The sequence below is a fragment of the Pezoporus wallicus genome, unplaced genomic scaffold (assembly GCF_028554395.1).
Source record: "Pezoporus wallicus isolate ANWC-B61680 ecotype Strahan unplaced genomic scaffold, APGP_CSIRO_Pwel_v1 contig_8702, whole genome shotgun sequence".
In the NCBI taxonomy this organism is placed as follows: Eukaryota; Metazoa; Chordata; class Aves; order Psittaciformes; family Psittacidae; genus Pezoporus; species Pezoporus wallicus.
Genome location: NW_026636754.1, coordinates 1,680,683 through 1,694,111, shown reverse-complemented (window position 1 = coordinate 1,694,111; position 13,429 = coordinate 1,680,683). Strand labels below are relative to the sequence as shown.

The 13,429-nt window shown below is 42.0% G+C and overlaps 1 protein-coding gene and 1 long non-coding RNA gene across 4 annotated transcripts in view; one reads left to right on the top strand and one right to left on the bottom strand.

Annotated features, from left to right (window-relative positions):
* The window catches only part of LOC130595062 (uncharacterized), a 73,337-nt gene that overhangs the window by 23,470 nt on the left and 36,438 nt on the right, over window positions 1–13,429 (top strand). The gene's annotated exons all lie outside the window — the stretch shown is intronic.
* Window positions 1,210–9,331, bottom strand: LOC130595058 (cytochrome b-245 chaperone 1). 3 transcript variants are annotated; one of them, XM_057401422.1, is made up of 7 exons: window positions 9,236–9,331; window positions 7,560–7,690; window positions 6,374–6,415; window positions 5,086–5,159; window positions 3,955–4,051; window positions 2,527–2,671; window positions 1,210–1,940 (listed from the first exon to the last, which is right to left on the bottom strand). In XM_057401422.1, the coding sequence occupies exons 2-7, from the start codon at window positions 7,642–7,644 to the stop codon at window positions 1,811–1,813; spliced, it is 573 nt and encodes a 190-aa protein (XP_057257405.1). In that variant the 5' UTR covers window positions 7,645–7,690; window positions 9,236–9,331; the 3' UTR covers window positions 1,210–1,810. The 3 variants fall into 3 exon arrangements, with proteins under 3 accessions (XP_057257405.1, XP_057257406.1, XP_057257407.1); XM_057401423.1 differs by having other exon boundaries at window positions 7,560–7,686; XM_057401424.1 differs by lacking the exons at window positions 6,374–6,415; window positions 9,236–9,331.

The following is a 13,429-nucleotide window of genomic DNA, read 5'->3' as shown; positions in this document are numbered from 1 at the left end:
ATCTGCAGGCTCAGAATTTAAGTGCACTGCACATCTCTACAATGTACTCCCTCTAAATGCCCCTGCTCAAAGCAGTGGTTATCTGCAGGTTGAGCCCTTTTGCTTACATTATGCCATTAAATACTCTAGTTTCTTCACTATTTCTTACTGGAAGTCCTTATAAAATCCAACAGTCTCATTCTACACTGTAGTTCAAAAGCTCCGTATTTCCAATTTCATTCTCCTCTCTAAGGCAAGGATGTATATACATAGGGTATATTTCACAGTGGATTTAAACGGAGAATTCCTGTTTCACTTTTATTACCCATTCAAACTGGCAGTAAGAGCATCTTTTTCTCACAGCTGACATACTAGCTCTAAGTACCTGGACATGAAATCTTAGTACCACCTGTTCTTTGGTTAGATAAGTATGCCCTTGGTTTCAGATATAGCTGAAACACTATAAAACTATAGCTGACAGGACACAGCTTCTGCTGAAAACTTTTCATAGCTTTTTCTTCCATAGAGGTAGAGTGCTTAGAAACAAGAACTCAGTTCTTTTAAGCTCTGAAGAAACTGCTGCCCAAAGACATTTGCTCAGGCCAAACATGAAGTCAGACCATACAGCTACCTTGTACCTCATTCAGATCTCCTAGAAGTAACCATGTAAGTATTTTCTAATTCAGGTCTTAAGATCCCACAATTCCTAAATAAAACCTAGTGAACTTTAGTACCACCAGTTTCAGCATGCTGAAGGAATGTGGACTAACAGAGGTAGCTTTAACTTCAAAAAGTATCTTGGAAGACTTGTATTTTATCTACTTGTGAAACCGCTGGTCAGAAGAGAAGACACTACACACCTGGAGCAAAACAGGGGTGCAAAACAAACATTAAATCTATCCCAGCTATCATAAAAAAAAAATTGGTATCATTTCAAGTGGTATCATTTTAAGTAGATCATGTTTCACATCAGTTTCTTCCCTCCCTCAAGTAACAGATGTGTTCTTCCTTTCTAAATACACAGCTAAAATAGTAAATGTTTAAGTTTAGAAAAAGGTTATTTTGCCTTGGGCTAGACTACACCCAGAAGAGAAGTAAAACACGATTAAGCAACAACATCCTGAAGATGTTGAAACATCACCATGATCATTTTTTGTTTCCTATTTGCAGCTCCTTGGAAAGTGCAGAAAAGAGAATGTAATAAGGTCAAACTGATGTTTCCAATTCCAAGACAATCACTAAGACTTTAATTTCCACTGGTATCTAATAGCAAGTCAGTAGTAGAGACTATGAAAGTGCCACTATTCTGCATCACCTAACTGCATATATGAAGCTGCCTAAAACCAATTCAGCAATACATACAGTCATCTGCAACATTTCAGTATCAACCTCACAGCACTGTGTTATGAGTTACAATTCAGCTCTTCTACACTTCATGTACTGTACCTGCAGATGTTTGCACTAAGTCAAAGTTTACATCTGCATCTCAACTTCATCAGTGGGAAAGTAATACATGATTTCAAACCAACTCATTAATAAATTACTCCTAGACAAGTTTGAGCTCAAAAGCCAGCAGTGTCCATGAGCAGGAACTAAGGCAAAGGAGCACATAAACCACAATTTGCTTTGGACTCTCCAACAGCAGTACTGGGAGTGCAGATCTCAAAGCAGTTTAGCACTAATGAGGTACCCCTAAGACAGATTCCTCCCATTGTAAATGCACATGTAGAGAAATGCCCAGGTCAAAGCTGAGGGATTTTTTTCCTGAAGAACAATCAGTATATTTTCCAGATGTTCAAAAGCCTCTGTTTTCTTCAGCTCATGATGACTATTAATAGGTATCCTGTGGTTCATCTGCATCACTAGCCTCTGTTTCGCTGCTCTGAGAGAGATCTTCTTGGCTCTCTACTCTGTCCAGTTCCAGAAAACTAGTAATGAGTTTGGCAATGGCTTCCACATCACTGTGGAATAGAAGAAACAATGTAAAAGTTAGTGGAACTGTGTTGTAGACAAAACAAGAACAGGCATGCTAATTCCTGAGAGTAACTGCTTGAAGGGACAGTCAACATACGACATAAAGCATGACTGACATAATCTCAATAGTGAAAGCATATCAAGCCACACCATTACTTCCATATCAGAACAAATCAATCCTTTTCCCCACAGCTGCTGCTGCAAGATTCCTATTATCAATACTTAAAATTAATTCTATGTTAACTGATAAATACACTGAATAGAATTGAAGAGAATTAATCCCCTCTGCAACTGCACAGCTGAGGTAGTGAGGGTAGCTGCAGCAGACATGCAGCACCAGAGAGATCTTGGATATCTAAATACAATCAGTCTCCTGATGGGAGACAGTGGTACCCAAAAGTCTGCAACTGAAAGCATTAAAGGGTTTAAAAAAGTTAGAATTGAGTAACGCGAAGTCACATCAGCAAGTATGAAAACTGAGCTAGATGAGTCTCATTAGCTGGCAATTACTGACCCATGCGACTGGTACTTCCCACCTCACACATTCTCATTAAAGAAAAGTCCCCAGCGCACCTTCTGCAACCCAATACTGTGCTCTGAGTCAGTGGGTGTGAGAATCCAGTGCCAAAGCGGAGCACAACGACGTAACCCTTCCCGAAATACCGCACCGTCTCCTCTTCCACGTTCACATCTCGGATCTCATTCAGTGCAGCCACTACTGTAAACGCATGTGGAAAACAAAATAGTCTATCAGCATGACAGTAAGTCCTCAGCACTGCTGCTAGCAAGTTGCACCACTGGGACTACATGCTCTTGAGTGCTATTGCTCTGATCTCATACAACCAGGGCAGTCCTGCAAGAGCAAGCAATTGCTGATCTGTTCAGGCAAAACAAACGCTGCTATCACACGTATCAGCATCAGGAGATACTACAGCACATACCCGCTGGTATAGACCCTAATGAACAAGCTATACTGCCTCTCAGGAACTGGGGACCATTAGTTTATTACCTATGCTTCCCATTTTGATGGCAGTTTAACCATGTTTCTACACAGAGCAGGTAAATATGCATTCAGTTTACTGAGGCTGAACAAATACTGGAATATTTAACTGCGAAGAGCATCTGCTGATCTCTGCATCCCTACATTAATGGTACTTGAAACATATTACCAAATAACCTCTCAGGAAGAGATATACTTAAAAGCATACCCTAAAGAAAAATATACCCTAAAGAAAAGTTCAGAAACATTAAACATCCTTTTTTCCCCCATCTCTTATCTTCCATCTCTTAGTTTAAAAGCCAGTTCAGCTTACGGACACTGCAAATTTTGCCAGTTTTCTAAGTATATTGAGAGTTGGTTTGATTTAGACTAGCAAGTAGGATCAGAAAAATCTGACACTGAAGAGGATCTTACTTCAGTTTGCAATGGAGCTCCTGTCTCACAGTGACTCAACCAAGTCACACACATTAGACTTCAACATACGTTACTCCAACAGGAAGCTCAAGAGAAAGAAGATACTGCATTAAGCTGAACCTACTTAATATGATGTTTTAAATGCATATTTTATACCTGCAGGATATAACATGCCTGCTTGCATATGATCTCTAAAGATTTGTCTGCTATCAAAACCAGATCAGATGACAGAAATCTCAATTCCTAGATCCAAATTTTAAGTTTTTCCACCAGTCCCACCTGCAAAGCAGGCTAGCCAAGGGAAAAGCAAACCTGCACATTAACATCCCAAAGGAATGGCTAAGACTATTACGGAAAGCAGTGTGGAAGCCTTGGATTAAAATAACAGGATGCATTCAGCACCCTAACCTGAAAAAGCATTTGGGTCCACACAGGCTTATGATAACATCTGCTGCTTATGAACAAAGCAGATCTGGAAACAGATATGACTAATTTGAGTACAGAACTCCAGAGAAGCTTATTGAAGAGGCATGTATGCATTTCTTCTGTCTGCTCATCACACTTGCTACCACATACTGCTTTCTCACCTTGTTCATGGCCTCCTTTGGAGAAGGTCAGTATTTTTTTGTAAAGATTGAATGTTTTTAAGCAGACAGTTCCCTTGTTCTTATCAAATACAGCTTCCTGTAAAAATGGAAAATAAAGAAGTCAAGATAGTCTTAAAAAACACCAGCAGCAGCTATGCTTCAAAGTAAAACAGTAACAGCTATATGTGAAAATAATCTTGGAAACAGAAAAGTACATAGCTATTTTAGAGACATTCCTCAATTAGACTGAAAACCACAGCCTTGCTCTTGGTTTTAACAGACTTCAGCATATCTCCTGTGTTACCTCTAGAAGGAAATTGAAGCTTGTTTCATTGCCCCTCCTGACATGTTCCTTATGTAATAAGAACATTGCCTGGAATCAAATTTGAACACTAACTTGGAGTTCTTTCTCCATGAGCTTTCTGGTGAACGCATTTGGCCTATAGTATAAGCACCCAGTGAATGAAAGTTCCAGTTACACCTTTCACTAACATAGTGACTAAGTCCACCAAAATTCCAGTGTTGTGCTATATGGGCCAGGTTCACACCAGATTTAAAACATCCCTGACAGATAATGAAAAAAGGATGCCTCATATCTGTGGGTTGCTTATTCTAATGACAACTCAGGTCAGCAAGGTGACAAGCCTACATGATGGGTTATTGCTCTCAGTCCAGCTCCCAACAAATCAACCACCAGATAAATCAGCTTCACAAACACTCTCTTCCCAGTGGAAAACAGCTGAGTATTCTGGAAGGTTAGATCTATCCTATTTAGTGGTCATTCTGTCATTAGCTGGAAAGAAAATAAGCACAAAATAATGTTTTAGCAGCCAACTGTGCTATTTTTTCTGTCTCTTCTACATAAGATGAAGAAAAGGCCACAAAACTGTTTGCGGCAACTCTCACCTTATAAAAAACTCTTATTTTTAGCTTTTCATGTTCATGCTTGTGTAGTGAAAGAATTATTGCTCTAATTCTAATTCTAGTATAGCAACCCCAAAGGGTTTCACCAAAACCAAAAGCACAACTTGTCTGTTTGAACAGAGCAAGAGCACAGAGCTGCTGGAATCACCATCTGCCAAATGCTTCTAAACTTGCACGACCTCGTGTTTCCTGAGTTCAACATCTTACCTCCCACTGCTCCAGATTCTGCGCTGCCACAAAGAAACACCCAGCCATATAAAAGAGCTTCCAGGCCAAGCTGTCTGAACAATGCAAAAAAATGCACTAATTTAGGGGTTTTGTCCTTCTTTGGTATTCAAGCAGTCAGTTTTAAGATCAATATGCTCCCTTTAAATGCAGCAAAAGAAAAAAGGGTTTCTCTGATGCAACATTTGTGCCTTTAGTTTTAAGGTAAAATGTTTAACAGCTCTCTCCCAGGATAAAAATATATTCATATTTTTCCAAAGACTCCAAGCACACGTATTGCTGGCAAGGCTGTAACATCACTAAACATCTTTCTCTTCTCTAAAAGCAAAGACATCTACAAAACTCTCAACCTGCTGTCAACCATCAAATATTTGTGCTGCAGACAACAAGGGTAAGAGAGGCAAATGCTTATTCATAAAAGGAAGCAGTCAAGCCTCTTGGCAAACAAACATCTGCATTTTATGTCCTGGAAACATGGACATAAAACATGTAGCAGCCTAAACAATTTGGTTACTCAGGCTTTTACTGAAGACAGTAGAACGCTGCTGAGTATTGTTTCAGAAACCTTTGTTGCAATGTCTTTAAAAAAGGCTGATCTAGCTGGTATCTCAAGCAGCTTTCACTGGACTTTGCTCTTTAAATAATAATACATTAATTATATTGGTAGCATATTCCTACACACTATTAAGTTTTAAATTTTGATGTCAACAGGATGGAGCAAAAGAATCACAGGACAGCCTGCAGAACAAATTCCATCAACAGAAGGATACCTGGCATTCAGTGCAGCCTGCTCTTGCAGGGGGTGCAGGGTGAAGCAATAGTGTGTCCTCTCTAAAGGTGTTTGTATGAGTAATCTCTGCTAGTGATGATTTAACGGTTTCCAGAGAAACAGAGCACTTCCACCAAAGGCAAGGTAATCATTTCATTATGGTGGCAGACAATCATTATATGTCTTCCCAGGAGAGCTGTGAGGACCAGCTAATCACATTTACAAAACACACTGAAAGTACAAAATGCCACAGAGTGCTAAATATCATCATTAAAAATACCCTTGCAAATGGAAAGGGAGACCGAGAAAGAAATAGAGCACTGAAGTACGGTAAGCCACACACAGGCAACAGTTAGTATTGGATTTTAATATTCACACCACAAAATGCAATAGGTACCTCTACTGCCTCTGAGGCGAGACAGAAGCTGCAGAGATGAGACATCAGCATGAAAAACAGATCAACAGGAAACAATTCTTTAAAATAAAATTATAGGCCATTACCTGCACTATAATAAGCAGCAGCCAAACCTATGGAGGCTATTCCTAGGATGAGAGGAGAGAGAGTTAGGACAAACAAGCAGCTCAAACCATCTAAAATTCCCCAATAAAATTATGAATATTCATGAATTCATCACTTCTCAAAATAGGGACAAATGTGATTGCTACATCCATCACTATATGAAAGAGTCAGTTTGGGTTTTTTTGCTCTGAACCTCCTGTTCTGCAACACATTAAAAGCACATGGGCTGAGGTCAGAATTAAAAAGGTGGTGACAGAATTGGGAACAGCACATCAGAGGGATTTCCATCTACCCATTACACCACACTTCCTCTCGAGTGCAGTACAACTCAGCGTGCTGACCAACACTGCAATGTTTATTCTTCCCCTCTATGTGCTCTGTGGAGCCAAAAGAAAACTCGTGTGATCAAGCTGTGTCAGAAGCTGCCAGCTCCTTTCTCCCACTGAGGAGGAAGCAGTGAAAGAGTACCTCGCACCCCAGAGGGCTGCTGCAACTGCAAAGATCTTGTCTCAGTGACAAGTCTGACAAGATGACATAACTGAAAGCAATGACAAGGTTGGAGTGTTACTGCAATGAGCTCTGGTCTGTTGGAAAACACAACATGCCACCTTTTCCCCAGCAGTTCTCTCAGTGCAGCCCAAGTACATTGTACTAAGTCCATCTTCCTTTCTGCATTTTCAGTAGTGTTTTAAGACGCCTTTCACAACATCCTGTCTGACTTCCTATTACATGCAGTGCTGTTAATCACACACAAGATCTAGCCACAGCACTGCTGCACTGCAGGTTTTTCCATTTCTGAAGCCTAGATGTTTCTCAGTGTAAGTACGCATCCCCTTCAGAAGCTTCACATTTACACTGCTATATGATACATAATAAGCTTTCTTTTCCTGATCTTCCAGAACTGCCTGAAAATTCTCTCCATGAGCCTCTGAGGTTCTGCAGATGACAGAGTGAAAAACTCTCACAGTGAAACTACCATGCAGAGAAGACTACAGACTCATTCAGTGGCTACACTAGTGGAAAGTTCAAAGTGTGATGATGCCTCTTCTTGAAAGAAAGATGCCTGAAAGACAGGCATCTCTTCTTAGAAGTTCTTTGAGGAATTTATTATGATCCCCTTCCCTTACGGCAAGCTCCGAAATAAACTGAGGAACCTTAGGGTCTTACCAACAAAGAGAGACCAAGAGCGGATGCCAGGGGACCTCTTCAGATGAAGATAGGAACTCGTGCGGCTTTCAACCAACATGTACATCTTCAGAAAATGCTCCCGGCAGTCCAGACTGACTCATGAAACCTGGCTGGACAGAAAAAAAATCACAAGTGAGACTTCAAAATGACTGCTGACTCCAACACTCCATTCCCAACATTTTTCAGGACTTATCGAGTCTTAATCTAGACTATAAAAGATGTCCAGGGTAAGAACATTTTATTCCTTCAGTGACCTTGCTGTTCTTAGATCCTACATGACACTCTGCAACTCTGTACTGACTGCCTAGTTTAGACATAAAGTTCCAGGGGATTTTCTTTTTCTTCCATTTAATAAATCAAACCTAGCCCAGTCTTTTCAGCTAAATAAAAAGCACAGATGACTTTATTTTAATCCCATAGCAACACATCGGAGAGAATCTGAAACCGAAAGAGACAAAAACCACTTATACATAAGACACACTCCATCTCCTCCGGATGCCAAGCATCAGGCTTTAATTACCAAATGATTCCTGAAGTTGATCTCAATATACTGGAAAATATTTCCGCCCATACAAAGCCTTCTCCTGCCTGCAACCTAAAAATCCATCAACAAGTTATCAAATAAAATCACTGCAGAAATCTGGGAGTATTTCAGGAACAACACATCCTACTTAAAACACAATTCACATGCCAAATAAATCCATTAATGCAAACGTTGATATAACATCTCTTCCCCAAATTCATTCAGCAAAGTGCAATCATGCAAATGCCAATATTGGCTTAAAGTTGGCCCCTCAAAGTCAACGGCATCATCTCACAGAGGCTGCTGCTTGCACAGAAGGTGCCTCAGGGGATAAAAATCATAGAATCCCAGACTGGTTTGGGTTGGAAGGGGCCTTTAAACTTCATCCAGTTCCAACCCCTGCCATGGAGAGGGACACCTTCCACTTAGAGCAGGTTGTTCAAAGCACCTTCTGAAAAGTTACACTTAAAATAAGTCACAAACGCACCTTTAAGTGAACGCATAAATTCTACCAGCCAATTTTACAGTATTTAGGTATTTTTAGGTATTTGGGGGCTGCTAACTTCACTTGACTTTATTTGGTGTGACACTGCACTGCTCTTCAACGCCAAACCGAACATCCACACACTTCCTCCGAGCCCCCGATTGATGCTGATTTAGCAAAAGCACCCAAACGAGTACCTGGACAGCTTCCCTACAAGCACCCACCACGTCAGGACGATGCACGGGGCTTTCCACACCCGCCTCCCCGCAGCGAGAGCCGTGCCCTCACAGGTCTCCGCACCCCCGGGTACTCACAGTGCCTGCACCGTGCTGCCAAATCCAGAGCGAACCTCGGGCTTAACCCCGCAAGGGGCAAGCCGGGACCCTCGGCTGAGGCTCGCCCGTACGAGCCGCATCCCAGCCAGGCCGAGGGGGCAGCCGCTCCCGCAGCCCACCCCTCCGGTGCTCTCCTCAGCACATCAGGGGGGCAGCCGATGGCTCCCTGTTGGGGTGATGCAGCGCTGCTCTCCACAGCCCCCCTTACCGCATCTCCTTGTAACAGACCCCACCAGCCAGGCTACCCGTCAGCCCGCCCCGGGGCGGGGCGGGCGGACCCCTTCGCCCCCCTCAGCACCCCCGCCGGCGGTACCTGCCCGGGCCGCGCGGCAGCACACCCGCATGGACGCCCTTTGAATGGAGCACCCGGACGGCTCCGCTTCCTGCTGCTGCCCCAAACCATAAAGCAGTTTTAGAGCAAGCTCAGGCGCGCCTGCGCGCCGCCCGCCTTAAAGAGGATCGGAAGCGCCAGTGGCCATTTTGGATGAGGGCACAGCGGATAAATCAGCCTTCGGCCGCGGTGCTTCCCCTGGGCCTTGTGTGTGAGTGGAGCAAGGAGAGCCTCGCCCAAGATGGCGGCTTGCTGCCCGCATTCAAGATGGTGGCCAGGCTGGTGGGTGCCGGTTGAGTAAGAGTGTTGATGTTTTCTTACTTTGCGTGATGTTAATTGCGATAAAAATAGGCGAAAAATAAAAATAACAGTTATGATCGTACAGGATTAATGTGAATGGAATGAATTTCTCTGAATCGTGTGTTGGCTGAAGGCTTGGGTTTGGAAAATTTGTGGAGGAAAGTTTCTAATTCACAATTCACTTGAAATATTGAGTGATTCACCTGAAATGTCGACTGATTTTCCTGGTATGGATAATAGGGGACATTGGAAAAATCTGTTGTGTTTCTGGTCCGGTTAGGTATCATTTGCATGCGAACATTGTTTCTGTTCAATCTATTAGAGCCACTGCTCATGTTATCTTGGGACACAATGTGTGAACTGCAGGCATCTGGAGTTTAGCTTAATTTCTTAAATTCTCTTTGCCTAAATAAACTTATAGTTTTATCGACAAGTCACATATTGAAAGGTGCCCCTGTGCATGGCAGGGGGACTGGCACCAGATGATCTTTAAGGACCCTTCCAACCTAAGCCATTCTATGGCCCTCTCTCAGTTGCACAGGCATGTGGTTCTTTCTGAATGACGTGCTCAAGTTTTTGGTTTTAATTTCTAGTAAGAATCTAGCTATCCCAGAGTGTTTGTGCAAGGCCGTAACTCATAAAAAACTTATAATAAACCCAGAACCTGGTATGAGTTTGTTCCACTGTTCTGAGCACCACTGTTGGTGAACAGTGACTGAAGTACTGAGCAGTGGGTTTGTAACAGTCCAGAGGGAACTATTTGGAGATGAGGGGGAAGAATCCAAGATGACAACAAAACCCCAGAACCTCAGAGTCCATGCTATAGACTTAACAGGCTTGAAGTAGTAGAAAATACAAAACTGCTCTGTAATTTTTCTGTAACTATCTTAATGGGAAAAGGCTATGAGGAACTGCAAGGATGAATTGGCTTATGAGTCATGGGGTACCAGCTGCTGGATTTGAATGAAATAGAGGAAGCAGTATCACATGTTCTCGAGGCAAAAAGGCAGCTGCCTGAGGCTCCTGGGAGGGAAGAGATACATATAGAAGCATTTGTCAGCTTTTATAAGCAACTGGCTTCTCCAGAAACTGAATGTGAAGCCCTCCTGAGTGATAGGAGGCAAAAGATTGCTTGTATCAATAATAAAGTGAAATAAGCAAGAAACTTATTTGTCCCCTCCACCCAATATAAACCACATAAATATCACTGTTATATTTCTGTGTCGCTCACTGCAAAAATACTAGCAGCTGCATACTTCCCCGGTTCTGCAGCACTCTGAAGTAGGTGAGTGGTGTCCTGCCTCACAGTAAAAAAAGGAAGAAGGAAGCATGTTTAAAAGCCTCGGATTTAAGGAACAGCATGAATTCCAAAGCATGTTGCTGCAGAAACAAAAGCTGTTTGCCAAAAGAAACAGTCAGAAATATGTAATTGACTATTTGTAGGCTTCTTGCTTCGTAATACAGATTGATTGTAAGACATTATAGGGTAAATACGCTTGTAACTTTTAAGTTATTCTCTAAAACCAAGAACGTCTAAATAGAACTGGCCTTTATTTTGTTTGTTTGACACTAGTTAGATTTCTGTTTTCTAGTTTCTTATACTTCTCCACCCCCAAGGTCTTAAACTTAGAAATTCAGCTGTGTAATAAGCATGTGATCTTATTAGCATGCCAGGATAGAATTCCTAGTGTGCCTGATTTTAAACGGTTGGAAAGAGTCACCAGCCCAGTGTTGTTTTGCAGTGGGACTGAATTGGCTGCAAGTCCTGGTTGTAAATGAGCTCATCCCATGGAGCAATGTGTGGTGCCCCACTGACCCCTATGGAAACAGTGTGTATAAAGCCCGGGGGGTACTAATTTCATGGAATACATGTTTACCAGCTGTAACTAAGATTTATTACAGCTACTTTGGACAGCTGTTGAGGGGCATATGCTGTCACTAGCTGTTGAGGAGGCATTTACAGCTTGTGATGCCTTGCAGGGCTCATGCATAACCTCTTAAAGCTTTCTGAAGTCGTGCAGTGTACTGTTGTCATGAAGGAATACTTAAGTTTTCTATCTCATTCTTGGTGTTAATGCTTTAGGCACAGGTATAAATGTTAAATAGAGCGATAGAGGCTGTAAAAGCCAGTAATGCTCTGAAGTGCTACCTGCTGTTGACATAGGAAAACTTTTTAATATTGTGAGAATTTTTGGAAGTGGCCTTGCAAAGGTAAGAACTGTTACAGATGAAACCTGGATGGTGCTTTGTGCTCCCAGGTTGTCAGGCAGGGTGTGATGGTGATTGATCCCATGTTCTAGGGGAAAATGGCATAAACAGCTAATGGAAAGCAGAAATTGCTTTTGGCAGTGAAATAAATGAGACATCTAAGTATCTAATGATTGCACGAGTAGAGTCTTACACTGTGCTTTGAAACATTCATTCCTTGCACGCTTTTGTGTTTGCATAGGTTTTTTCTCTCTTTTAAATCCTTAAATTGAAATTAATTCAGTATTTCCTTAGGATGAAGTAGGTGCGCTTAAGATGCGTACCTAAAATGTCCTTAGTGTTTCTGCAGATGTTTCAGTTTTCATGTAGTTCTCTATTTTTCATTGTGAATATAAAGAAAAATGAAGGGAAACAAATATTTAAAATATTATTTGTGCAGAGTTACAGAAATATTCCGAAGTGTTGTGTCTTTTGATGAATTGCTGTATCAGTTTTGGATAACAAATGTAAGCATAATCATCAAAATGTGAAACAAGGATTTTAGCTGTGCCTTTAAGTGCAAATCTCAACACATTCCTAATTTAGAGCTCTCGTCTGTGCCAGCACTGCATTTGTCAGTGGAACTATATCTATTGTATCCTTGTGGAGTATGTTGCGAGATTAGGATAGCTTTTTGGGATGAAAATGTTCATCCAAAGGAAGGGAAACAAGATGTCAGAGCACACTGCATTCCTGCAACTCTGCAGGAAATGCAAGTTCTTAAATTGCTTGGGGATTGCTCTAGTGATCACAGTGCTTTTAAGAGAACTGGTGTTAATATGGTAATGGCTAATGTGAAAGCATTTTGACTGAAGACAGCTGAAGCACAGAAAATGATGACTGAAGCCATCACAGTTTTTACCTGAAGCTAGGATTAGTGATTATTTTTCCAGGATATGTCCAAAGCAGTGTCAGATTATTTTCCTTTAAATGGGCAGTGAGAAAGTGTTTCTGTTTGCTTTCGTTATGGTAAAGCAAAGGAATTCCTGATTTCCATGACTTCAGTGACAATTCACCTGTAGTCTGTAAATGAAAATCAAAGAAAAGGCATTATTTTTACGTCCTGCTCTGGAGTGATCTCTAAAACACTGATTAATGTGACTGTGAAATCTTGAACAACTAAATCCACAGACATTTGAATCTCTGGGTTGTGGTATCTCTTACAGAGAGTTGCAGTGGAACAAGTGGTTATTTGAAGTTCTGTGTTTGGGGGCAAACTTCTGCAACCAGGGCTGTGGCTTGTTCTGTCCTCCCGCTGCCGTGGGCATGAACAGAAGTGGTGCCTGCGGGTTAAAACATGAGACGAGTGACAGGAGGGGATTTACTCAGTGCACTTAATAAAGAAAAATCACAGTTTAGACAGGAAATCGCATGTTTGTTGGGAGTCCTGTGGTTTAATTTCTAAAATGTCATTTCATCCTTGCAAACCCCTGTGCAGCTGGAGGTGTGTGGTTGACGTTGCTGTTTGGATGGGCTCGGCGTAAAAGAGGGGCAAAAGGTGACTGAACCTTTCTGTTCAAATGTCACGAGCCGCGGTTTGGGAAGACACGCGCTGTGACATGGACCAGAAGCATCCTACGTGATGCTCTGGGGCCTCCGAGGTTGTGGGAGGGTGGTGCGTGCGTGTTG